At 43.6% G+C, this 26,380-nt stretch overlaps 2 protein-coding genes across 2 annotated transcripts in view; one reads left to right on the forward strand and one right to left on the reverse strand.

Moving 5' to 3' along the window:
* PAH (phenylalanine hydroxylase) overlaps window positions 1–13,924 on the reverse strand; it is a 172,756-nt gene extending 158,832 nt beyond the window's left edge. The window contains exon 1 of the mRNA XM_049783159.1: window positions 13,888–13,924. The gene's annotated coding sequence lies outside the window, so the exon portion shown is untranslated. The remainder of the gene's footprint in view (window positions 1–13,887) is intronic.
* A 4,748-nt stretch (window positions 13,925–18,672) lies between these two features.
* ASCL1 (achaete-scute family bHLH transcription factor 1) lies at window positions 18,673–21,078 on the forward strand. Its single transcript, XM_049782947.1, has 3 exons — window positions 18,673–19,036; window positions 19,715–20,588; window positions 20,947–21,078. Exons 1-2 carry the CDS (start codon window positions 18,673–18,675, stop codon window positions 20,539–20,541), a joined length of 1,191 nt encoding a protein of 396 aa, XP_049638904.1. The 3' UTR covers window positions 20,542–20,588; window positions 20,947–21,078.
* Window positions 21,079–26,380: the final 5,302 nt, after the last annotated feature.

A 26,380-nucleotide genomic window follows, 5' to 3' on the forward strand; every position in this document is an offset into this window, starting at 1 on the left:
ATATGGGAATATAAAATCCAAATGGATTAAATACCTTGATATCAGACCTGATACCATAAGGTATATAGAACAATACATAGGTAAAACACTCCTTGACATTGAGACTAAATATATCTTCATGGAGGAAACTGCAATCTCCAAACAAGTGGAAGCAGAGATAAACAGATGCTGAGAAGCTTCTGCACCTCAAAGGAAATAGTTCCCAGGATACAAGAGGCACGTGTGAGTGACTCACACTCACTGAGTGGAAGAAACTATTCACCCAATACCCATCATATAAGGGGCTAATATCCAAAATATCCAAGGCACTGATGGAACATACAAGAAAAAACATCTAATCCAATCAAAAAATGAGGAGAAGAAATGAACACTTTGCCAAAGAAGAAATAAAAACGGCCAATAGGCACATGAAAAAATGGTCCACATCACTATTCATCAGGAAGATGCAAATCAAAACAACTATGAGATACCATCTCACACCACAGAGATTGGCGTACATCACAAAGAATGAGAACAAGCAGTGCTGGCGGGATGTGGAGAGAAAGAAACTCTTATTGACTGCTGGTGGGAATGCCATCTAGTTCAACCATTATGAAAAGCCATATGGATATTCCTCCAAAAACTGGAAATTTGTTGTGTATGTAAACATTTCAATAGGTTTATTATGTTACTGACCCTACCCTGATTGGTGATTGTGCCCTACCCTAGGGTGCAACCTGGCATTCTGCTCCCACCCTAGGGTGGCATTTGATTCTGCTCCCACCATTGGGTGGTACCTGATTCTGGGTTATAAAACAAGGGTCTGTGAAAGGCGAAGAGGGCGCCATAATGTTGCAAGTCAGCTTTTGATGAGGTTGACTGATGGAGAGATGGAGGATGAGGCCTATCTCCTCCAGCTCAAACCACGTGTCTGGTACCCTGTTCAGCCAGCAGTTCTGAGGTGAATGCAGTTCGAAGAAAGCCAACAGGCAGTCAGGCTTTTGAAAAAAAACAGCTCTTTATTCCATGAAGAGGCCTAAGCCAAAAGGCTCCAGAATAGGCCCCAGGATAAAAGCCCTTTGCCTTTCACAGACCTTGTTTTATACCCCAGAATCAGGTGCCACCCAATGGTGGGATCAGGTACCACCCAATTGTGGGAGCAGGTACCATCCAATGGTGGGAGCAGAATCAGGTGCCACCCTAGGGTAGGGCACAATCACCAATCAGATTAGGGTCAGTAACATAATAATCCCATTGAAATGTTTACATACACAACAGAAATTGAGTTTCCATATGATCCAGCTATACCATTCCTAGGGATTTACCTTAGGAACACAAAAATACAACACAAAAATCCCTTCCTTATACCTATATTCATTGCAGTGCTATTTACAATAGCAGGACACTGGAAACAAACATGATGCTCTTCAACAGATGAATGTCTAAAGAAACTGTGGTACATATACACAACGGAATATTATGCAGCTATCAGGAGAGATGAAGTCATGAAATTTTCCTATACATGGATGTACATGGAATCTATTATGCTTAGTGAAATAAGCCAAAGGGAGAGAGATAGACACAGAATAGTCTCACTTGTCTCTGGGTTTTAAGAAAAATAAAAGACATTTTTGCAATAATTCTCAAAGACAAAAGAGAGGAGTGCTGGAAAGTTCAGCTCATGTCATAAGATCACCACAAAGAGTGATGAGTTCAGTTAGAGAAATAAGTACATTGAGGAATATCATAACCATGTAAATGAATTAGGGAAGTAGAAAGCCTGTCTAGAGTACAGGCAGGGTTGGGGAGGAGAGAAGGGAAATTCGGGACATTGTTGATGGAAATGTTGCATTGGTGAAGGTGGTTTTTCTTTACATGACTGAAACCCAACTACAATCACATTTGTAATCAAGGTGATTAAATAAATATATTAAAAAATAAAAGAAAAAATAAAAGTAAGGGGGCTGCAGTGGTAGCACAGTGGTAGGGCACTTGCCTTGCACAAGACTGACCCAAGATGTACTGCAATTAATCTCCCAGTGTCCCATATGGTCCCCCGAGCCAGGAGAAATTGCTGAGCACAGAGTCAGGAGTAATCCCTGAGTGACATCGGATGTGTCCCCCAAAAGAAAAAAATGAAAAGAGGGAGGTCACTACAGATACTGCAGAGATTCAAAGAGTAATCAGAACACTACTTTGAGAAACTATGCCACAAAATATGAGAACTTGGAAAAATGGATAAATTCTTGGACTCTTATAATCTTCCATGATTGAATCAGGATGGTCTAGCATTTATAAATAAATCCATCACTACAGAGGAAATTAAAAATTGTAATCAAAAGTCTACAAGAATTTCATATTAAACAGATCTCAAGGATGGGGGAAAGTACCTCTACATAAGAAGATATTCAGTCACGATTATGCTTACTAAAGGAATGTAAAGAGATATTCAAAGAAGATTTATATGTCATTTTTTAAGTCTTTTGAAATAGGTGGGGAAGGGGTAAGATCCAGAGATCCCAGTTTCAACCTGTGAGTTGATTTTTTTGGAATCTAGGGAAAATGGCTTCCAGAAGTCATATATCAGAGAGTAACCTCAAGCAGGGGCTTATCAGCCACCGAATCTGGTAGCAAGCAAAAGTCCATGATAGAGGGATGTGAAGGAAGAGGGACCACCAAGAGTGAATCAATAGCAGCTGAGTGTCATTATCTTATGTAGATTCAGTGGTCCTCAAACTATGGCCCGCGGGTCACATATTGTATTTGTATCTGTTTTGTTTCTTTATTGCAAAATAAGGTATATTCAGTGTGCATAAGAATTCGTTCATAAGTCTTGTTTTTACTATAGTCAGACCCTCCAATGGTCTGAGGGACAGTAAACTGGCCCCCCTATTTGAAAAGTTTGAGGACCCCTGATAGAGAATCTATCTATCATGTAGGAATTATATTATGTAGAAAATCTATCATGTAGGAATTCTAGTAGAGAAGTCTTTGTCTTAGAGGCCATGTAAAATGAAGGTTATGGTGATTGTTGGTCTTGATATCTCGACCTGCATATGCACCAGAATTACCTTGTGACATTGTTTCTTTTTGCATAGGCATATTAAAATGGGAAAAGATTACATAGCAAACAAGTTCTTATCTAATAGAAATAGGAACACATTTTAAACTGCAGTGGGACCTTACACCTGAACACCTGGCATAGTGACTTGGCTAAGACTTCAATTGATCATACATTGACCATGACCCCTGAACCATGGACACCATCTGCAGAAACAAACATGGTTTCCTACACCATCACCAGGAATAAGAACTCTAACAAGGAAGGCTCCACTACAGTCTTGGCACTGACTTACTCCAAATATGGTACTTATGCCACCATGACAACCTAGGAAAGTCAATACTCTGCTTTTAGGGCAGAATTCTCTGCAATGCTACCTAATAGTGAGATGAAACCAGAAGACACTATACACAATGTGGCCTTCAACATAGAACCTGTACAGAAACCAGGATCTATAACTACAAAAACCCAATAGCAACAACTGTGACAATGAATAACTTTTACTGGCACCACAGAGTATGTCTAAGGGGTTGAACAACCTAAAAGGCCTGGAGCTGGAAGTTGGTCTTATGTGAAGTCTTCCTGTTTTTAGGCCAAAGTTTCCTCCTTCCAATTTCTTCCCTATTTTTCTGTGCTTGTGCAAACAACAACTGCCACACACGCACACACACAGATCTTTTTAGTGCATCTACTATCTTTAAAAAAAAGAGCATAATAAAGCTTCTGATATTGTATTAATGACTTTATTGGTGATACAATAATTGTCACAAATATAATTGTTAATGAACTCTTTCTAATTTTCATTATTATTTTAGATCTCCTATTTTCTTTATATTTTGTGATAACTTTACTTCCTTTCATCCTGAAATAAATTTATTATGATCAGTTATGCCATTTATGATACATTTTAAAAATAAATGTATTTAAAAATAAAGCATTGAATATATATATATATATATATATATATATATATATATATATATATATATGTCTTCCAAAAACAAAAGCCCAGGCCCAGATGGATTCACATAATGAATTATTTTAAACCTTTCAAGAGGAACTACTACCAATACTTTTCAGGCTCTGTGATGAAATTAAAGAATCAGGAACACTTTCAAATAGCTTTATGAAGCTAACATCACCTTGATATCAAAACCAAACAGAAATACTGCAACAAAAGAAAACTACAGACCAATATCCCTGATGAAGACAGATGCAAAGATCCTCAACAAAATTCTGGCAAATAGGATCCAATGCCTCCTTAAGAATCTCTTTCACGCCTCTAGAAGGACTCCACCCATTTTCAATTTATTTGATATTTTTTACCCCATTCTATTGTTTTTCTTTCTTTCTAACAAAACCACATAACTTGAACTATCTAGCTCCTCCTCTCAAATAGAGGGGGAAACAAGAGAGGGTACCAGGACCAAACAGATATATGATCACTAGTAGTAAGCTAGACACAGAGGAGACCACTTACTCTAGAAGCCTGGGAGATGAGGGTGGGGGATATGGGTTGCAGGAAGGGAATGGGGATGGAGGAAGGACAAATTTGGTGATGGGAATTCCCCTCATTCAATGTTAGAATGTACCTAAAATACTACTGTGAAAGATATGTAAGCCAATATGATCAAAATAAAAATTTAAGAAAAAGGATTTCTTTCACCACTACGAAGTAGGTTTTATTCCAGGAATGCAAGGATGATTTAACATACATAAATCAATCAACATAATACACTATATCAAAAAAAGAAAAAGAAAAACCACATGATCATATCAGTAGATGCAGAGAAATCATTCATTAAGATCCAACACCCAGTCCTGGTTAAAAAAAAAAACTCTCAGCGAGATGGGAATGGAAGGAACCTGCCTCAATATCATCAAGGCCATTTACTTGATGGCCAATGGAAACTATCATTCTCAATGGAGATAAACTAAAAGCCTTTCCTCTAAAATCTTATACAAGAGCCTTCTCTCACCACTCCTATTCAACATAGTGCTGGAAGTTCTTGTCTTAGCTATTAGGCAAGAAAAATAAATCCAGGCTATCCAGATAGAAAAAAAAATAGTCAAGCTCTCACTGGAAGTTCTTGTCTTAGCTATTCAGCAAGAAAAAGATATCCAGGGTATCCATATAGGAAAGGAAAAAAATCAAGCTTTCCATATTTGCAGATAACATGATACTACATACAGAAAGCCCTAAAGACTCTACCAAAAATCTTTGAGAAACAATAGATTTATATAGCAAAGTGGCAGCTACAAAATTAATATGCAAAAATCAATGGCCTTATTATACACCAAAAATGATAGAGACGAAATGGACATTAAAGGTACAATACCATTCACGTTAGTGTCACATAAACTTAAATACCTCTGAGTAAACTTAACTAAAGAAGTGGAGTACCTATACAAAGAAAACTACAAAACCCTGCTTCAAAAATAAAAGAGGACAAAAGGAAATGGAGATACATACTCTGCTCATGGATTGGGAGGATTAGCATCATTAAAATGTCAATACTTTCCAAAGTTTTGTATAGATTCAATGCAATCCCTCTAAGGATACCCATGACATTTTCAAAAAAGTGAATTATACACTCCTGAAATTCATTTGGACAATTAACACCCATAAATAGTTAGAGCAACCCTTGGGAAAAGGAATAGGGGAGGCATCATTTTTCCCAACTTTAAATTGTATTACAAAGCTATAGTCATTAAAACAGCATGGTATTGGAATAAAGACAGCTCTCAGATCACGGGTATAAAATTGAGTATTCATAGAATGTTAATCAAATATACAATTAATTAATATTTGATTAAAAGGCAAGAAATGCAAAATGGAGCAAGGAAAACCTCTTCAACAAGTGATCCTGGAACAACTGGTTAGCACATGCATAAAAAGCAAATCTCTGAGCTCCATCTAACACCAGACACAAAGGTCAAATCCAAATAGATTACAGACCTTGATATCAGACTCGAAACCATAAGGTATATAGAAGAACATGTAGGTAAAACACTCCAGGATATTGACACTAAAGGCATCTTCAAGGAGGAAACATCACTCTCCAAACAAATGTAAGTGTTTGTAAGATACAGATGGGACTATATTAAGCTGAGAAGCTTCTGCACCTCCAAGGAAATAATAACTAGGATTTGAAAGCCACCTACACAAGGGGAGAAATTATTTGTAACCACACACCCCATTTCCTCTGGTGTAACCTTATATGCTAATAGACCTCCCATTTCTGGAGGAGTCTTTGGAAGTGAACAAAAGGCCTTTGGCCAAAAGGGCAAGGGAGATTTTGCCTGGATGAGGTTGGAGATAGGAGCAGGAGAAAAGATGGCTAAAAGGAGTTAAGACACAGGGCAAGCTAAGGATGGCATGTGCTTAAATACATTAATAATATAGGCCACAGATGTTGGCCAGGGCAAATAAAGATGCTATCTCTCTGAAAGCCTGTCTACATGTGAGTTTTCTACCCACCACGGCTGACTCACCGGCTAATGGAGATAGTGAAGCCACATGGTCCTGAGCTAGAGGAAAAAGGCCTACATCACCATCCACCTCCATTCAAGCCAATCCAAAGGGCTTAATGCAACACTATTCACCCAATATCCATCAGATAAGGGGCTAATATCTAAAATATACACGACACCGATAGAACTTAACAAGAAAAAAACATCTAACCCCATCATAAAATGGGGAGAAGAAAGGAACAGACAATTTTCCAAAGAAGAAATACAAATGGCCAAAAGGCACATGAAAAATGCTCCACATCACTAATCATCAGGAAGCTACAAATCAAAATAACAATGAAGTACCATCACACGCCACAGAGACGGGCACACATCACAAAGCACAAAAACAATGCTGGAGAGGATGTGGGGATAAAGGAACTCTTATTTACTGCTGGTGGGAATGCCATCTAGTCCAGTCTGTATGGAAAACAATATGGAGATTCCTCAAAAAACTGAAAATTGAGATTCCATATGATCCAGCTATTCCACTCCTACAGATATACCCCAGGAACAAAAAAAAAATCAATGCAAAAATGCCTTCTTTGCACCTATATTTATTGCAGCGCTATTTTCAATAGCTAGAATCTGGAAACAACCAAGATGCTCTTCAAAGATACTAAAGATACTGTGTGTGATATACATAATAGAATATTATCAGCTATCAAGAGAGATAAAGTCATGAAATTCTCCTATACATGGACAGGCACGGAATCTATTATGTTGAGTGAAGTCAGAAGGAGGGTAATAGACACAGAAAGTCTCACTCATCTATGTGTTTTAAGAAAAATAAAAAACATTTTTGCAATAATCCTCAGAGACAAAGAGAAGAGCTGGAAGGTCTAACTCATGACATGAAGCTCACCACAAAGAGTGGTAAGTGCAGTTAGAGAAATAACTACACTCAGAACTATCATAACCATGTGAATAAATGAGGGAAGTGGAAAGCCTGTCTAGAGTACAAACGGGGGTGGGGTGGAAAGGAGGGAGATTTGGGACATTGATGGTGGGAATGTTGCACTGGTGAAGGGGGTTATTCTTTACATGACTGAAACCCAACTACAATCATATTTGTAATCAAGGTGTTTAAATAAAGAAATTAATTAAAAAGACATTATTGTAATAATGCCCAGAGACAATAGAGATGAGGGCCGGAAAGATCAGCTTACAGTATGAAGCTCACCAAAAAGAGTGGTGAGTACAGTTAGAGAAATAACTACACTGACACCTACCATAACAATGTCAATGAGTGAGAAAATGCAAAGTGTATCTTGAATACAGGGTGGGTGGTGAGGGGAGAATGGGTGATAGGGGGCATTGGTGGTAGGAATGTTGCACTGGTGAAGGGGGTGTTCTTTATATAACTGATAACCAACTGCAATTATATCTGTAATCAAGGTTCTCAAATAAAAATATAATTAAAAAATTTAGCATTGTCCCCTAAGGAATACCTTAGGAGATGTTAGTTAGAAATAGATGAAAGACTGATCTATATATTGTATAGCAGGTATATGCACCACATATGGTTTCCCCAAGTCCCATTAAGGGCCATATTGAAGCACAGAGCCAAGAGTAATTCCTGAGCACAGATAGATATAGCCCCAAAACCAAAAGAAAAGAAATTTTACATATGAATAAATGTCAAAAATGCACCAACTCAGAAAATTCTACAAGCATGGATTTTTGAAATTTCTTCATATAATAAACCATTTAATAATCAAGTTTTGCAGATTGAGCTGGGGAGAGATTTCCAACAGGACAGTGGAGTGATTTGCCACAGACAAAAATATAGGAAGAAAGTGGTAGATGATGGGCATTAGAATTTTTAGGGTAGACTTCAGATGTGGTTCAATAGTAGACTATATGCCTCCCTATGCACCACTGTGCTTAAGATTCTGGGTACAATTCCAGCATGATTGGATGAAGCTGTTTTGGTTGCAGACAAATTCTGGAAGATAGCTTTAAGAAAGACAGGAAGTAGAGTAAAAGCAGCTAGAGTATTAAAAGCCGGGGAGGCAAAATCCTTGAGTGCAGGGTAAGTGGTGCCCAAAGCCTTTTTCTTCACTATCCTTCTTATCACACTTATTTTGATTTTGCCTTTGTTGATTTTTTTTTAACTTCTCGTGTGGGCTCAAGAGGCCCAGGGGGCCCGTCTAGTGATTCTTGCCCAACTGGGCCAATGGTTTAATTTAAAGACCCAAGGAAGTGATGCTTATTGGGTCTGTGGGTTGTCTGAATTTGGGTCTCCAGAGCCACATTCCATTATGTTCAAGGGGCCAGATAGTGTCCAGAATCTAATCAGCTGGCCATATGTAAGACTTGAGCCTTAACCCCTGTAGTATTTCCTAGGCCTTTTTACCCTGCCATATATTCTTTAGCATCAGGATTACTATAATTCTTTTTCTTTTTTTTATAATTATTTTTAAATCTCTACACTCCTCTCCCCCATAATTAGAAGTCAAAAGACACCTCCCAAACTCAAAGAAACTGTAATATAGTGATAGCATGCATTTTCTTCAGAAGACATCAATTCTTCACAAGGCTGAGCAATAAAGACTTAATTCTTCATCATGTAAATTCAGAGAAATGATTGACTCCATACCTTGCTCAAGAAGCTGATAGATTTAGTTTTAATTTTATGTAACTGAAATAAAGCTTCAGAATATAAGTATTAACATGCACTTCATATAGTTAATATTATTATTGGAGTAGATCACTCAATGCAGACAGCACAGTACTCTATGGTTAAACTGAATACTATGGAACAAAATAAATAAAATGAAATAAAAAATGTTATGAAATATTTTCACTGTTCCTGTAGTTTGGAAAATGACCGGCAGGTGGCAAGCAACTCACACAACCCATGAGAAAGTCTTCAAACTTCTTGCCTGTAATCCCCAAATCAAACCAGAGTTCTGGCTGTAGAAAGTGAATTGTTTCTCTTGCATAACTACTATTCTTAAGGAGTGGTAGTTTCTAACTTTTGCAAATGAATCTCTTGAGCCCAATGGTTTAACCTTCTGCAGATTTCTAAAAGCTAATGCTGATCCCATTGACTCCTCCTTCTAGCAGTCTAGCACCAGCAAAGGCTAGTGGATAAGGTGTGGATAGGATATTTGGATACTCTGAAAGTTTGGGGGAGCCTGAGAAAATGCAGTAAAAGATGTTAGCTTGGGCAGAGGAGTGACTGGTAGTGGAAAATTGCGTGGATGTGACTATTATTTGCATAGCTAACGCTGGAATAGTGACATCTTCACCCACTTATTTGATGAAGGAAAGTCTGGTAAAGAGTGAGCAATTTGTCTCAGGGTGCAGGGCTAAAAAGTTCCAATAATCTTTTAATGTCAAGTGGCTTTTTCATTTCACCATAAACTATGTAAGTTAAAAGTGGTCATGTGTGTTGAATTCATATTTATTTGCTCATCAATTCTCAGATAAGAGAGTTGGGGAGGCACTGAAACTGTTGATTAAGGGAAGAGGGTTTGGAAGACTTTAGAATGTATTTGTATGATAAGTTCAATCATTTATTGTATAGTTATTTGGGGGTAACCTGGTGCATAGAGGAGGATGAAGTCCAAGTTAATGGAGAATGAAGAAAGAAGGCTCTCCATTATTGCCCTTTGTGTATTTGAACCAACATTCTATTCTTTACACTTGGGCCTCCATATAAAGCAGCTATCCAGGGGTCTCAAACTCAATTTACCTGGGTGTTGCAAGTCAGCCCCTGAAGAGGTTGACTGATGGAGGGATAGAGGATGAAGCCTTTCTCCTCCAGCTCGAACCACATATCTGTTACCCTGTTCAGTCGAGGGTTCTGCGGTGGGAAGAAAGCCAATAGGCAGTCAGGCTTTCGAAGAAAGCAGCTCTTTATTCCGTGAAGCAGCCAAGGGAGCAGAATCAGGTACCACCCTAGGGTGGGAGCAGAATGCCAGGTCACACCCTAGGGTAGGACACAATCATCGATCAGGGTAGGGTCAGTAACATAATAATCCCATTAAAATGTTTACATACACAACACCTGGGGCCGCAGGTGGCAAAGTAGGGGTGATCCTTCAGTGCAAAGTCAGTAGTAAACCTTGAACATTGGGGGGTGTGACTCAAACAACTAAAACAAAACAAAACAAAAAAAGATTCCTCTAGGGCAGGGCCACAAAATGTACGGAGGGCGGCAAACGGCCCGCAGGCCTCGAGTTTGAGACCCCTGGCACTAATCTCTATGTTCAACAATCATTTCCTGAATCAATGAACATAAGAGCATAATCACTTTTAGATAGAAAGGGTATTTTCCATCTCCTTAGCCAAATTTCATGCTCCAAAATAAAAGTGTGGCCGGCAATGACATCAGCAACCTCAACTTTCAAATATTCAACTGCTTCGGTTAAGGTTTTATGTCAAGAAATATCTATCCAGATGTTCAGAAATCAACCTGTTGCTCTCCTTTCTCTGACCCTACTAAGGAGTAAAAGCTAAGGAGTAAGAGAACAGCAAAGGGGAAGCCCAGAGTTGCAGTTTCTCAGAAGGGTCTTTCCGGGGGGCTAGTGGCTGCCTGGATCCCAAATTATTCTGAGCAGGCAGAGATCACATTAAGGTGTGCGGGGGTGGGGGTGGGGGTGGGGGGGGACAGCGCCACCACTGCCCACCACTCCGCTGATTCACAGACCGAAGCACTTCCGGGCCGCGCCGCTAGGAGTCGGGCTGAGCTCGCACTTCGGGAAGGTGATGATGGACACAGGACACGTGGCCATACAATGAAGACACACGACTGACCTCAGTCACTTCGGCAAACTGCCCCTGGTTTAGGGAGGCGGCGTGACCATTGCAGAAGCTTAGGGAGCCTCCGTTCCTCGTGCCCCGGCTTCTGTCTACCCAGCCAAGCTCTTTGCAGCACAGAGAGCACCCAAGGCATTCTGACCAGAGAGCTTTGAAATATTTTCCTAAACTTGAAAGCCGAGCCTGGGTGCCTTCTGCTTGGAGTTAGGGGGTGCTGAAACTGGTCTGGAGAAAGCTTTCCCCGCAGGTCAGATAGGGGCACTCCAGGCTTTGCGAAGTCACAGAGTAGCCAAACCCGGTGAAAGACGGAGAAGAATCCTTAGGAAGTGATTGGAAAGAAATGCTAAGGGGAGAGAAATCAAGGGTATTCATAGGTTTGGGGTAGTAGAGGAAAAGAGCTGGGGACTGAATTTGAGACTAAGCAATCAAGCTTGGGACAAAAATAGCAGGACTTTATTTTTCTTTCTTCCTATATGCAAACTGTCGCTTAGGGTTAGTTGGGAGCCCTTATCTGGCTTATTAGCAAGAGCTGTGGCTAACAGGCTTAAGATCTCTAACCCTCTGGAAGTGCTTGCTGGGACCGGTGGAGACGCGGGGGGGGGGGGGGGGGGGGGGGGGGGGACTAGCAAAAGGACAGGGGATCAGCGTCCTAACCTGGCTGCAAGCTCCCAGAGAGGACCTAGGGCAGGACCTAGGGCATATCCAAATAATTGGGCCTGAAAATTCACCTTCGGGAAGAATGTGCAGCGTCAGATCTCCCCTTGCTGCCCATTTCAAGCATGCCATTGCATAGAAGGAGAACAAGAGTTTTTGCCAAGGGACCCGAGCGACGGCGCTAGAAGTAAGGCATCTGCCTTGCAAGCCCTAGCCTAGGACGGACCACATCCTAGGGCCAACCCCTAGGTTCGATCCCCTGGATTCCCATATGGTCCTCCAAACCAGGAGCGATTTCTGAGCGCATAACCAGGGTTAAGCCCTGAGCGTCAACGGGTGTGGCCCCCCCAAAAAAAGGTCCCCCAAAAAACAAAAACAAACAAACAAACAAACAAATTATTTTGCCAAATTGGAAGCCAACCACGAAAGGAGGCACTTGGGTTAGATGATGTGGAGTTGTGTGCACCTTCCAGAAAGCCCCTAGGAGGAAAATGAGGTGTCAGGAGCCTTCCTATCCAGCACTTGCCTTCGCAGCCTTCCAAGAAGTTCATAAATTTGTAGAATTGCTCTGGGCTGAAAGGTGGCCCCTCCAGTCCTGCGTTCTATTTACAAAACAGTTTCCAAATAAGTTAACCTCCAGACAGTTTTTGTTCCCTCCTGTTCTAATTACCCCTCCACTTAGCTTCCTCCCTCGTCTTTTCAGTCTGTTTTATGTTACTCCGGGTTGTGCCAACTATTTTATTTTTAGTCCTTTATCGTGTAAGTGTGTGTGTGTGTGTGTGTGTGTGTGTGTGTGTGTGTGTGTGTGTGTGTGTGTGTGTGTGTGTGTACCTTCTCTGGCCATCGTTACCACCCACTGCATGCTCACTCCTGTAGCTGAGGTGTTTCTATACAAACTCAGAGCGTCCAGTTGTCATATTAATTATTACACTGTGTAATGACTGAAATGGTCAAAATAAGGGAGGACTCGAGAGCGCTTTTTCTTGTTGCTCAAAGATTCAGCAAAGAAGACGTGCAACAAAGCACTAATTGGTCCCCAGAAACACTTGGACAAGGCATGGAAGATAGGTTTCATAGAACCCTGCGATTGTGAAGGGGAAAGCTCTGAATAGACCCCACGCTTCTTTTCTAAACTCTCTTGCTGAGCAAAAAATGGACCTCTGTTTGAATACTGCCCTGATCCTTGAATACTATACCCAGCAGAGAAAAAAATGCACCATTTATTGTAAGATTTTTTTTCTTCTCCAGCTATTCATGGGTTCTCTGTGAAGAATCAGCTGGTTTTTGTTTACCGTGAAAGACCTTTACTTTATGTTCATCCTTGGAGGAGGCGCAAAGGGGGAGGCACAAAGTTCCATGTGCCTAGACAGAGGAGCTGGCCTACTGTAACAAAATAGAGTGTAACAAATCCTACAAAAGTTTAGAATGTATTGATTCTTTGCAGAGCTATATAGATTAACGACTTTCTTTATGCTTACCCAAGGAAGGTATTTAATCATAATGTAAATGGGCTTTAGAAAAAATAAAGACTTAGCATTACTTCTCCTTATTTGGAGAACTTCAAAAGGGCTGTGAGAGTGGCTGCAAATTATCCCCTCCCCCACTTCTACCTCCCCAAAAGCCTCAATAAAATAATAGTTTGTGCTTTTTTTGTTGTTTGGGTTTTGTTGTGGTTTTTTTTTTTTTCTCTTTTTATTTTTCAGCTCTGTTTTTCTTTTTTTTCTGGTGTATTGAAAAAGCAAATCGATTTGTTAAAAGCTTGAATTCCTTAATGCAGGTGCAGGCCCAGGCTGGTGGGAAAGAAGAATCAAACTAAATGTGGGGTTTGTGCTGTTGTGTCCACCCCCAACAGTCCATCCTGAGCTGGACAGACCCTATTCAAGCTGGACCTGGATGGTTTCTGAATTTACCTTGCAGATTGTGGGCAGGAAACACCAGGTTTGCAGATAGACACATGTTTCACGTTCACCTTCACTTCACCTGTGAAGACAGTGTTCAGGGCACAGCCCAGGACAAAGACCCTGTGTTACCCTACATCTTTTCTGAATGTTCCTCAGCCCCCCCTTTCAGGGCTTTTGGACCTGCATCGAGGTTTGCACCTCACATGGTGTGTCCAAATCAAAAGTAAAGAAACCTCTGTTCATCAAGATCGTCTTTTTACCCTTTATTTAGGAGGCATTATAAATATAATTTTGTAAAATGATGTTATCCTAGAAAATTTCTTTTCTCTTTTCATTTTAACTACCCTCTACTCCACTATCTTTTTTTTTGGGGGGGGGGTCACATCCAGAGGCGCTCAGGGGTTACTCCTGGCTCTGCTTTCAGAAATTACCCCTGGCAGGCTCAGGGGATCATATGGGATGCTGAGATCTGAACCACTGCCCATCCTGGGTTGGCTGCATGCAAGGCAAATGCCCTTCACTGTGCTATCTCTCCAGTACCCATCGCACTATCTCAAGAAGTGAGCTAGTCTCATTTCAACAAAGAGTAGGGTATGCTACCTGGGAAGTTGATGAAAAACGAATGACCTGGAACTATTTTCATCTGTGAGTAGAAATTAAGGGCTTCAAGGCTCTGGATTCCAGATTCTTGTGCATGCCATACAAGCCCACACCATGTCCATCTGGGTTCAAAAGTGGAGAATTTTAACTTAAATTTTGATTGAACCCCAGTATTTGTGGGCATACTACAAAGAGGAATAGAAGTATAGAAATAAAACCCCTTCAGGGCTGGAGCAGTGGTGCAGGTCATAAGGTGTCTGCCTTGCATGCGCTAGCCTAGGACTGACCAAGGTTCAATCCCCTGGTGTCCCATATGGTTCCCTAAGCCAGGAGTGATTTCTGAACGCACAGTCAGGAGTAATTCCTGAGCATCACTAGGTGTGGCCAAAAATCTTAAAATAGAAAGAAAGAAAAATGAAAGAAAAGGAAGGAAGGAAGGAAGGAAGGAAGGAAGGAAGGAAGGAAGGAAGGAAGGAAGGAAGGAAGGAAGGAAGGAAGTAAGGAAGCAAGCAAGGAATGAAGGAAGCAAGGAAGGAAGGAAGGAAGAAGAAACAAATAAAGAAAGAAAGAAAGAAAGAAAGAAAGAAAGAAAGAAAGAAAGAAAGAAAGAAAGAAAGAAAGAAAGAAAGAAAGTCCCTTATTATTGGCAGAAGAAGAAAACTTTCCCTGGAATGCCATCCTACCCTGATTTCCTGTCACACAAAGGTACAAAAGAAAGAACACATCTGCCAACCCTGAGTTGGATTCAGATCACCACTGAGCATTGCACCAGGAATAAAACCAGTGTCCTCTGCATACTGCAGGCCCAAACTGCTAGGCTGAATACTGCTCACTGCTCAGAGAGTGGCCCCACTTTTTTGAATTGCAGAAAAAGAATGGCAATTCCTGAGACACTTGGAGAGTTCTGCAAAAGAAATGTATAGTGCTAGATTTATCCTGAGTCGATAACAAAAGGAGTGTCTGAGTCAGTCATTTTGTAAATGAAGGTCTCATTTTTTTTTTTATGCCTTGTTTTTCTTCTCCCTCCAAAGCTGGTGAATGGGCCCTTGGGTGTCCTGGCCAGGTTGTGCCCTGACAACATGCTTCTTCAAGGTCAATTTCACTGAGTAACAAGGAGACATAGGAAGCTCTGCTGGAGTTGCTGTCAGCTGTGTCCCAAGAAGCAGTTTGTGTTTGAGCCTAGATTGTGAAAAACCTCAGTTCCTGTCTTCTGGACTTTCATGGGTGAGCCTCTTCACTAGTCCTCAAATATGACATTAGGAACCACTTCTGGGTCACTGGACTGGTGAAACAATGTGGTTCTATCTCTCCAGTGGCTGCAGCAATGCTCAGAAAAAGTTCCAATCACTCTCTTCTCACATGCCTCCTTATGGCTGAGTGATAGTGAAGTCATCATTATCCCAGTGGCACAAATCATCCCTTACATTCAGCCTGATCTGGGTCTGGTACAGGGGGAAAAAGAAAGGCTCTAAGTGTAGGCCATGTGTTCCAGGTCACAATCTGCTAAGTGGTAGAACCTGGATATGAAAGTCCACCTGTTTTAAGGTGGATCAAGGCTGGAGTCTTGGAGCTAAAGAGAATAAATGGCAAATTAGGTGATGGGTGAGGGAAAAGATGGGGCGTCATTATCTAGGCCACAGAGTCAGCATAGGAATTCTAACCTACTCTTGAGCCTCAGAGCTTTGCTTCAAACCAATGGAAGCAACAAGGAAGCTCTTTTCACTGGGGCAATCTCCTTGGTGATACACTTGCCATAAACCCCAAAGGAAAAATCTACATCGCTCATTTTTAGCGTTGGAGAATGTGAGGAAAGCAAGTGGGCTGAGAGTATGAAGGGAAGAAGGTAGAACCCTTGGGCTCTTGGTGATTTTTATTCTTTCGTTATTTTTTACTCCTGGCTTTGGCAAGAAGAATCCTGTACTCACTGTCTCTTCTCCTACCTGGCTGAACCCAACTAGAAAGGACAACAGCTTCACTTCTATTTTGTTTCTGTCTCTCTTCCTTCTCTCTCTTCTCTCTGTCTCTTCCTCTCTTTGTGTCTCTGCCTCCCTGTCTCTTCTTTGTCTCCCTATCTATGACTGTCACTGTCTCTGTGTCTGTCTGTCTTTGTATCTTTGTCTCTCTGTGTCTCTCTGCCTCTCTCTCTTTCAGAACCAAATTTGAAGCCTCTAATAATTAGACTCTGTTGCACTCGAATCTAGAAAAGGAAACATGAGATCTCTACTCTATTGAAATCTTCCATTGTCTTCCACCAGATAACTGGTGTTCTCTAACCTGTACCCACCAGAAACTGCGATTAGTCAAGGAAGTTGAGTTTATTTGATAGTTACAACACTAAGCAGTTGTAAATCCAGGATCGTGGACCTTTGTCAAGTATAAAATTTATTAGAACTGGAAAATTCAAGTATAGAATTAATTAGAACTGCACACAGTGCATGAATTTGCCTAACACTGCATACTGGCCTTGGCTTTTCTTAGCTAGACGCCTCCTATCGGCCTGCAGCCAAGCCCACCCGAGGACCTGGTTGCAGAGCTATTTCTCCAAGTGGCCAGTTGTGAAATGCTTCCGGTTAAGAAATGCTGATGTGGCTGCACTGGGCCTCCTCATCACACTGTACACTTCCCGGAAAAGGAGACCGGAGTGAACATTCCCGCTCCTTTCCTGAGTGAGTGTGTTGGAGAGGAACAGCGACCTCACAGAGGTGGGCCAGCCTCAGGTGACTCTTGGAGGGGTGGAAGGAGGTTTGCAGAACCAGTATCGGGAAACATCATCTGAGGATTTGCTTTCCAAATCCGCATCTGAAAGACAGACTCAAGGCTGAGCTTGTCTCTACATTGTAGCATTGGTAGCCACACTCACTAAAGCACTAAAGGCGACTTCCAGGCACCACTCCCACCCTCCAAGCTTTAGAAATAGTATCTCCATAAAGAGAAGTTCAATAAGAAGCGATTATCCGGATAATTCTCCACAATCAGCCCCGCACCCAGGTCTTGGATCAAACTGCCGTTTTCTACTGGACAAATCAACCGGATGATTACCCGCGGCTTTCTTCTACGGAGACCAGATCCACGGCGCTCCTAAGCTCCTAGCCTCCGGCCCTGGCCTCCACCACCGGAGTAGGTACGCCTTGGGTCGCGTGGCTTGCTCCTCTAGGCTCGTCGGCGTCCCACAGCGCCTCGCAGCTGGACCCAGTGGGGTCAGACAGCGCCAGGGCCCTGGGCCCGGGAAGGGCGCCGGGGCAGGCGCTGTCGGAGCAGCCAAGCCATGGCTGAAAAGCCTCCCCCTCCCTCATGGCGCCAGCACGCGGCCCCGCCGGGCTCTGCTCCCAGTCGCCTGCCACCAGCCCGCCGGGCACACGCCTGGGGCGGGCTGTAGACTGGGCCAAGGCCGCCAAGGTGCCTGCAGCGCAGCCCAACAACTAGGGGCCCTTTCCAGTCACCACAGCTCCCCAAACACTGCACCCTCATCCTTCATCTCATATTCCTTTTCTTTCTAGACCTACCTAGAAAATATCCCAGATAGCTCTCCTCTTTAAACATCACCCATACCCTGGCAGGAACTCAATCTTTTGAGGGGCTGCGGAGAGAGAGGAGGGAAAGTCATCGATGCTACTGGATTGGCAGGTTTCAGGTCTCAGGGTGCTGGGGCACACCGACATGCATCCTTACTCCTGAGTTAGCCATACTTATAATGCAGATGGAGACCTCTCCAAAACCCCTATAAGTGTTGGGGTTCCCATACCAGTTTTTACACCTGGATGAGACATTAGAGAGCATTCAATCTAACCTGCAGACAAAGTGAGAACTGGAGAAAATGTGCTTCACCAAGGAGCACAGAGCTAGTGAGTAGGAGGGTGACACTAGAATCCAGGTCTTAAGAGTAATTTTGAGGAGACGAAGAGATAGCACAGCGGTAGGGCGTTTACCTTGCACGCAGCCGATCCAGGGCTAATGGTGGTTCAAATCCCGGCATCCCATATGATCCCCCATGCCTATCAGGGGCAATTTCTGATTCCGCCGGGTGTGACCTCCCCCCAAAAAGAATATTTTCTGTAAGAGCCCACCCAGTATTTCCCCTGAATTTCTCTTCTTATTCTAGAATGAATAAGGAGAGAAATTCAGGGAAGGGCTCCTCCTCTGAAGATAGAGAACGACCCCACGAAAAATAAAGTGGATAGTTTTGGGGTGCCCGGAATGAAGCCCGACTTTCCTCTAACTCCCAGAGCGCCCAGTACACTTTTACTACCCAAACTATCCCTTGTGATTTGCTGCAAGCTTTCAGATACATCCCGCGGGACATTTCTCCCCAAACCTTTGTATGCATGCACCCCAACTTCCGAAGCCACTCACCCCTCCTGCAAAGCCGGCCCCCCACCTTTCCAGAGCCACCCCCAGCTGCAGCCCTCCCCGAGCCCCGAGCGCGCCGCCTGTTTATTCAGCCGGGAGTCCGGCACGCGCCAGGCGCACGCACTGCAACAACAAACTCCGTTGAATGGGGAGTTTGCAAGGAGCGGGCTCTCAGAACGGGCGGGGGGGGGGGCGGGTGTTAGGGAGTTGGGTGGGAGGAGGAGGTAAGAGGAGGGGAAGTGGGGGCTGCAGCCGCTCGCTGCAACAGCGGGAAGTGGGGGGCGAGGCGGGGCCAGGGCTGCGCGTGGGGCAGGGTGTCCATTGAAAAGGCGGACGCACTCCGGCCGGCTGGCACTCTCTCACTTCTGGCCAGGGAACGTGGAAGGCGCACCGACGGGGAGCTAGCCAAGGAGGGCGAGTGAAAGAAGGAAATAAGAAAGGGAGTTAACAAAATAACAATAATAATAAAGCCACAAAACCACCAACAAACCAGCCTGAGCCACGGTTGGAGAGACCAAGACCCCGGCGCAAGAGAGCACTGCCCTAGGGACAGAAGAACCGAAGACCCAGCAGTGCGTACTCATCACTGACTTCGCTTCTTCTGTTGCCTTTAAACAAACAAACAAACCAAACAAAAACAAAAAACCAACAACCAAGAAACCGCTAGCAGCAGTCTCACACGCGAGCGCCACGCGAGGCTGCAGAAGCCAAACCGCGACGGGAGGAGGGAGGGAGAAACAGAAGCCGGAGGGAGGAGGAAAGGCTTTGGCACTTCCTTTTCTCCCACTCTAAGTTGTTTCCCGAGGGTTTGTTTGATTTTCTTTTCTGACTTCCCTCGGGGCTCCCTCTTCGCCTCTTCCTTCTTTCCCTCTGTGTTTGCGCACCCAAGTCTTGTTGAGCGTCCCTCCTCACGCGCTGCACACCTTGCGTCCCCGCTTTTTCCAAGCTCGCTCGCTCGCTCGGATCCCGCGACTGCTTGGCCGCCGCTGCGCGGAGAGCTCTGCCGAAATGGAAAGCGGCGGCGCCGGCCAGCAGCCCCAACCGCAACCCCAGCAGACCTTCCTGCCTCCCGCAGCCTGCTTCTTCGCCACGGCCGCAGCAGCTGCCGCGGCAGCAGCGGCGGCGGCTCAGAGCGCGCAGCAAAAGCAACAGCAGCCGCAGCCGCCGCAGCAGCCGCCGCCGCCGCCGCAGGCGCCCCAGCTGAGCCCGGCCGCGGACAGCCAGCCCTCAGGGGGCGGTCACAAGTCAGCGCCCAAGCAAGTCAAGCGACAGCGCTCGTCGTCGCCCGAACTGATGCGCTGCAAGCGCCGGCTCAACTTCAGCAGCTTCGGCTACAGCTTGCCGCAGCAGCAACCGGCCGCCGTGGCGCGCCGCAACGAGCGCGAGCGCAACCGTGTCAAGCTGGTCAACCTGGGCTTCGCCACCCTGCGGGAGCACGTCCCCAACGGCGCTGCCAACAAGAAGATGAGCAAGGTGGAGACTCTGCGCTCGGCCGTCGAGTACATCCGCGCTCTGCAGCAGCTGCTGGACGAGCACGACGCGGTGAGCGCCGCCTTCCAGGCGGGCGTCCTCTCGCCCACCATCTCCCCCAACTACTCCAACGACTTGAACTCCATGGCCGGGTCGCCGGTCTCGTCTTACTCCTCGGACGAGGGTTCCTACGACCCCCTCAGCCCCGAGGAGCAAGAGCTGCTCGATTTCACCAACTGGTTTTGAGGGCGCTTGGCCTGGTCAGGCCTGGTGCGAATGGACTTTGGAGGCAGGTAAGTAGTCTTTAGGAGTGAACAGGTGGTTGTTTTTCTTGTACTGCACCCCTTTTGCCCCCTTTATTTTAGTGAGTATTGGGCTGGGAGTGCGGCGGATCTAGGGGAGGACTTCAAAGGGCGAGGTATGGCGATTCCCAGTAGAGTGCTTTTTGTTTCAACATTGATCTCCTCGAGGGTGGCTTTTGCGCAGCTCTCCCTGGGCCCGGGGTACGGGGTGAGGTGGGGGTATGGATGTTGGCTTGAACTGAGAGCTGTCAAAAGCGTCACTCTTCTTGACAGTCGCCCGCCACACACATTTTTCACCCCACCACTCCTGTCTACGTTCATACTAATCTCTCCTGTTCTTCTGTTTTAGGGTGAACCACACAACCTGTGTCTTTAGTACTTTTTCATCAGCCACGTTGGAAGGGAGAGAGAAAAAAAAAAAAGAGACGAAGAAAGAAAGGGAGAGGAAAAAAAAACAACAACACAGAGGACCAACCAACCCGAAGGCCAACTAAAACATGCATCCCTGAGAAAGCAAGACTGTCGAAACAGGTGATGCTCTCTCTCTCTCTCCTGTTGGCATCGGGAACTACAGTCATTCACGGAAATGAGACAGCCACGAAGACCTGCAGTTTGTGTACAAAAGCAGCGGGGAGCCGCAGCCCCACCCCTGAAACTCCCACCCACCACTAACAGGCAGAGCTGCATCCAGGCTCTGGTGCCTTCACCTCCTGCCCTCTCACCGAATGCTTTTTTTTTTTTTTTTTTTTTTTTTACTTTTTAGTCTTTTAAAAGGAGAGAGAGCGCGCGCGAGCTTAGTTTATTTTCCTCTCAAGGTCCTACTTGGCAATATGCTACAGCCTACTGCTTGCAGTGAAAAGATATGTGATAAGTGAGTCAGTAGTTTGAAACTCTGACTACTCCAGGGTCCCTCATGAGGAGCCACTCCCCCCTTCTACCCTCCCATCGTCTTTTCTACTGTTTCCATCATAGAAATGCTTCCACTCTTTTGTGAATTTTTTATTATAAAAATCTATTTGTATCTATCCTAACCAATTTGGGGATATATTAAGATATTTTTGTACATAAGAGAGAGAAAAATTTATAGAGTTTTGTACAAATGGTTTAAAATGTGTATATCTTGATACTTTTAACACTTCGTGCTATTACCTCCACCTATTTTAGATGTGTCCTTCACCTTACAACTGCCATCCCCTCCCACGTGCTTTTGTCAAGAGCTCTCCTTATAGGCGAGGTCGTCAAGAGGCCACCAGATGTACTTCAGCACCAATGTGTCTTACTTTAGAGAAACTTTGTTTAATGTATTAATGATGTTATTAAATACTGTCAAGGAGAACAAAGTTTTTGCAGCTACTGTCCAAACGTAAAGTGGCAGCCAGTTGGTTTTCGTAGGTTGCCTTTGGGAAATTTCTATCACTGCCTCCTCCGTAACTGTTTTATTACAAACTTACAAAAAAAAGTGTATAACCCTGTTTTATACAAACTAGTTTCATAATAAAACTTTTTTCTTTTCTTTCTTTTACTGTCTCTCAGTCTTCTTTGACTCCACTGACCCTACCTAGATTATTCACTGAAATACCAAATGGTAAGAGGGGCATGGGGACAGGGTGCTACAGAATATGCTTTATTATCAGAAAGGACAAAGATAAATGCTATAACCCATCCTACTCAGGGAACTCTATGATGAGTTTTTTTCTAGAGGCTGACAGTTAGAATGACTTCCCTCCCTCTTATGCTGCAAAGGTAGCACACAGCTGGGGTGGTGGTAGTGGTAGTGATAAATGGTTTCCTCCTTTGATCATAAAAGAAAAAATATATATATTTAAAGCAAAACCCCAAACTGAACATTGGGAATCTCTACTTTCTTCTACTTTCCAGCTCTTGTCACCTCTCTGAGTTTCTTGCTGTGGAAACTGGGGAAAAGCGTAAGAAAAAAGGGGGCCCCTCAGGCTGAGTGGAAGAATGGTTGGTGTTGCTAGAGTTTGGATGAAGGATGTGGTCTTTCCTTATTCCCAGTAAAGGCTCTTTTCTTCTCTTTCAGACATTTCTTTTCCAGTTTGTCCCCCACCCCAAATGACACTTTCCAAATTAATTTTAAATGATGGACGCTACTGCAATATGTATGAACTCATTGCAGAAAGTTAGATGGAAAGAAATAAAATCCTTAGAAATATGTGGTTGATTTGAGACACTGGCTTATCAAAGCTTGTGACTCTATGTGGATGGTGTGAGCTGCTTGTAAAAGTACCCAATTACCAAGATTCTAAAAGAAATTGGTGGGATTTTGGCTGGCTTGCTTCTTGTCAGTTAGCAAGGACGTGCTCAGAATCCTACTCTACCTTTCTGGGTTCCTCTTTTGCTGACTGCAGTACTTGCAGATTCAACTTGCGTGTCTCCAGCCAAGCGGAAAGCCCAGCGCAAAATGCATCTTACAAAACCCAACAAAGAACCGGGAGCCAGCATGTCTTCCAGAGTTAAAAATCTAGTCTGTGTTGGTACATCTATACCATTTAGGGGGACCGAATAATCATTTTTTAAAGCCGCAATGCATGGAGCACGCCACAGCATCTGATGTCATTTTGCTAAATGACCCCTCTATAGAATGCACATTGAGGCTTCAATCCCTTTCAAAAAGATGAGCGTAATTAGTGGGGGGGGGGGGGAATCAGTAAATTCCTCGTCGCCATAAATAATCAGACTTTCTGCCAGCAGTGGACCAATTTAGAGCTTACTTGAGGGAAGTAATGCTTTTGTGATGCCTGCTTTTATTTTTATCTCCTCATTTGGAGAACCCCAGATAGACTTCCCTTCCTCCCTCCTCTCCCAGCCCCTACCCCATTTCTTTTTTCTTTTAATTTAGCTTCTTTTCAAGTTTCCAGATAAGGTGCAAAGAAAGTGTAGCAAGTCATTTATGGCTATGAATATAACATTAGGATAATGTATCAGCCCCACAAAAGAGAGCCCCTGCCCCTTCTCCTGGTATAGACAGGTGTTCTTTTACTCACTTCTGAGACTATCCAGACTCGTTAAACTCGAGGCAAAGTTAGCCCTTGTTTGCTTCAATGCGAAGGCAAACTCTAAAAATTCACCAACACACACAATTTTGCCGAAGCTAGGAAAGGGCAAAGTGGGGATTGGGCAAAATCTCATTACATCTGCTCTAATCGCTTAGCAACACAAAGCCAGGGCTTGTGCGGCGAAGGGAGGCCTTTCACCGCGCTGTGACAGGCCGCATTCAGTTGGCATTAGTCAGCTCCATAAATCACTGCTGCCCATTGGCTGCGCGTCGGCCTTTGCAGCGGTCCTCGGCTGTCAGCAAAACACAAAATATAGACCCCAGCGGCTAGCTCTAGCCCACTCTCCTCATTCTAGCCACCCCTCCTCTTTCATTTGGGAGTGGAAGGAGGGAGCACAGTGGAAGAACTTCATTGACTGAAAAATCTTACCAATTCAAAAACTGGCACCAAGAGCTCGGATTCAAACAGAGGAAGGGCTTGAAATTGACAAGGGGAAGGGGTCGGGCCTGAAATTAAGAAAAACAGGCCCACAACTGGCTGCCCAGCTCTAGATCCAAGTTATTATCATACCTAGCAGTAAGCAGGAGCTTCAGTTCCCAGACAGCCTTTACATATGCACATATGTACGGCCCACTACATGCATATATGTGTATATCCTGGAAGAAACTATGCCAAGTTCACATCAAGGAGGAGCACCCAGGAAGAGAGGAAGAGAAACTGCTCTTATTCTTGATCTTTATATAAAGCATCAGAGTAGCACAGGGATGGCCTAAGAAAGTGGAAGTAAAAGTGCATTTCTGGGGCAGCACGTGGTCGACCCGGGTTTGAACCTGACATTTGGTCTCTCCAGCCTGCCAGGGAACACATCCTGGTGTGGCCCCTTCCCCCAGAAACGTTTATTTCTACGTGGCTTTTTTTGAGGGGTTGGGTGAGTTAGAATTCTCAGCCCCTGTCCTTGGTACCCATAGCAGCCAGAGGAGATGAACAGACAGGCAGACAGGCAGGCAGGCAGGCAGACAGAGATAATCATTGCATTTGCCCTTTGAGGGAATTTATAAACTATAAAGGAGTAGGAGGACCTAATGTAATCTCCACTTGCAGTTCCTCTGATCATTTCCAAGAAGAATTGTCAGTGGATTTATCTAAATAATTGCCTAGCTGGCATCAAGGCTGGCTGACCTAGGAAGTCCTAATCACCTGATCTCAAATGTCACATGCTCCAGGTACCTTTTCTTGACTGTGTTATCTGCAGCATCTCTCCACAGGGCTGGCCTTCATTATTCACTATTTTTTATACTGCTTCACCTTCCTGGTATTTACTATTCGGCACAACCCTCATCTTTGTGTATTTAAATGATGACTATACGCTACCCCACCCAATGGTAAACAACTCCTAGGACAAGTCCTCCCCTTTCTCTCCTGTTGTGTCCCCAACCTTGGGAGATAGGTATTTTATTTATATTTATTATATTTTATAATATTTATTATATTTTATAGATATTTTATGACTGAATGAAAGGTCTACCCAGTCACAATGATGATGTTGTTGCTTCATATTCCTTTCCTGAATTCATTGTCTCTGTTTAGCTTTGTGTCTTCAGAGACTAAACCCCATAGGTTTATCACTAGGCTTCTGATTGAGTTTGGCCTGTGAGATCAACCAGCAGGCAATGACTAAGTAAGTGTGGGCACTTACATCTCTGCTTCTCATTGCTAGGCAAAGTTTTTCTACTTCTTGTCCAAAGGCCAAGAAGGCCCAGGATCTTGTCAAGAGGCTGCTTTCCAAGGCAATTGCTTCTGCAATTGCAATGAAAGAACTTTGTTTGTCTCCCCCTGCAGGCCCTGTATAGATGAGGCCTTCCCACAGTTAACTCTCTAAGTGCTGCATCATTTTGATTCTGTTAGCTCACATCTCTGTCAGACCCTAAAACTCTCTTGACTTAGCCTTTCAACTATGCAACTAGATCCTGACCTATGCTGTATTTTCTCAAAGAATTCCACTGATGTGAGTTTTGTGTGGGATTTTCTGGAACTTATAAAGCTCTGAGTAAGATACCTCTCAAGAAGTGAGTCTAGATCTAATTCTGGCAAATCGCGTCATCACCTTGTGTCAAAAAGTGTTTACAGAAAACTTTTAAAAATTCAATTCTGTGTTTTTCTTCTGAAAATAAAAACTATACTCTTCTAAAAACTATACCTTTCTTTGCATAGATCACCAGTGCAATAGGCAATGAAAAGTTTTAGAACTGCTCATTAATGTGTTGGTGCCTGAGATAACCTTTACTTGTGATCATTCAGATATAGGCAGAGAGGTGATATTAGGGATCTGCCACCAAGATAAAGTACTAGCTTCTGCCCACTTGAGCTCTCTGAGTTGTCATTTATTTATTCTTCATTTTTTCTGCCATATATGCATTCTCTTAAGCAGAAGGTTACAAAGATTAACTTAGAAAACATTGTAGAACATAATTGTCTTATATAATGCAGAGCAAGTTTTATGAGCATATATATACATATATATACATATATATAATAAACCTTTTAAAATTCTATTTTTGGAGGCACACGTAGCTGTGCCCAAAATTTACTCCTGCTTCTGCTCTCAAGATGAATCCTCCTGGTGGGACTCAGGGAACCATCGTCTAGGAATTGAACCCAGCTCCAGGCTCAAGGAAAGGTAAGCAAGTACCCATTGTACTACAGCCCCTCGATCACTTTTTAAAGCACCAAGAATACTCCTTGCTACACAAAATATTCTAGTCTATA

Source organism: Suncus etruscus, chromosome 11 (assembly GCF_024139225.1).
Source record: "Suncus etruscus isolate mSunEtr1 chromosome 11, mSunEtr1.pri.cur, whole genome shotgun sequence".
Lineage (NCBI taxonomy): Eukaryota > Metazoa > Chordata > Mammalia > Eulipotyphla > Soricidae > Suncus > Suncus etruscus.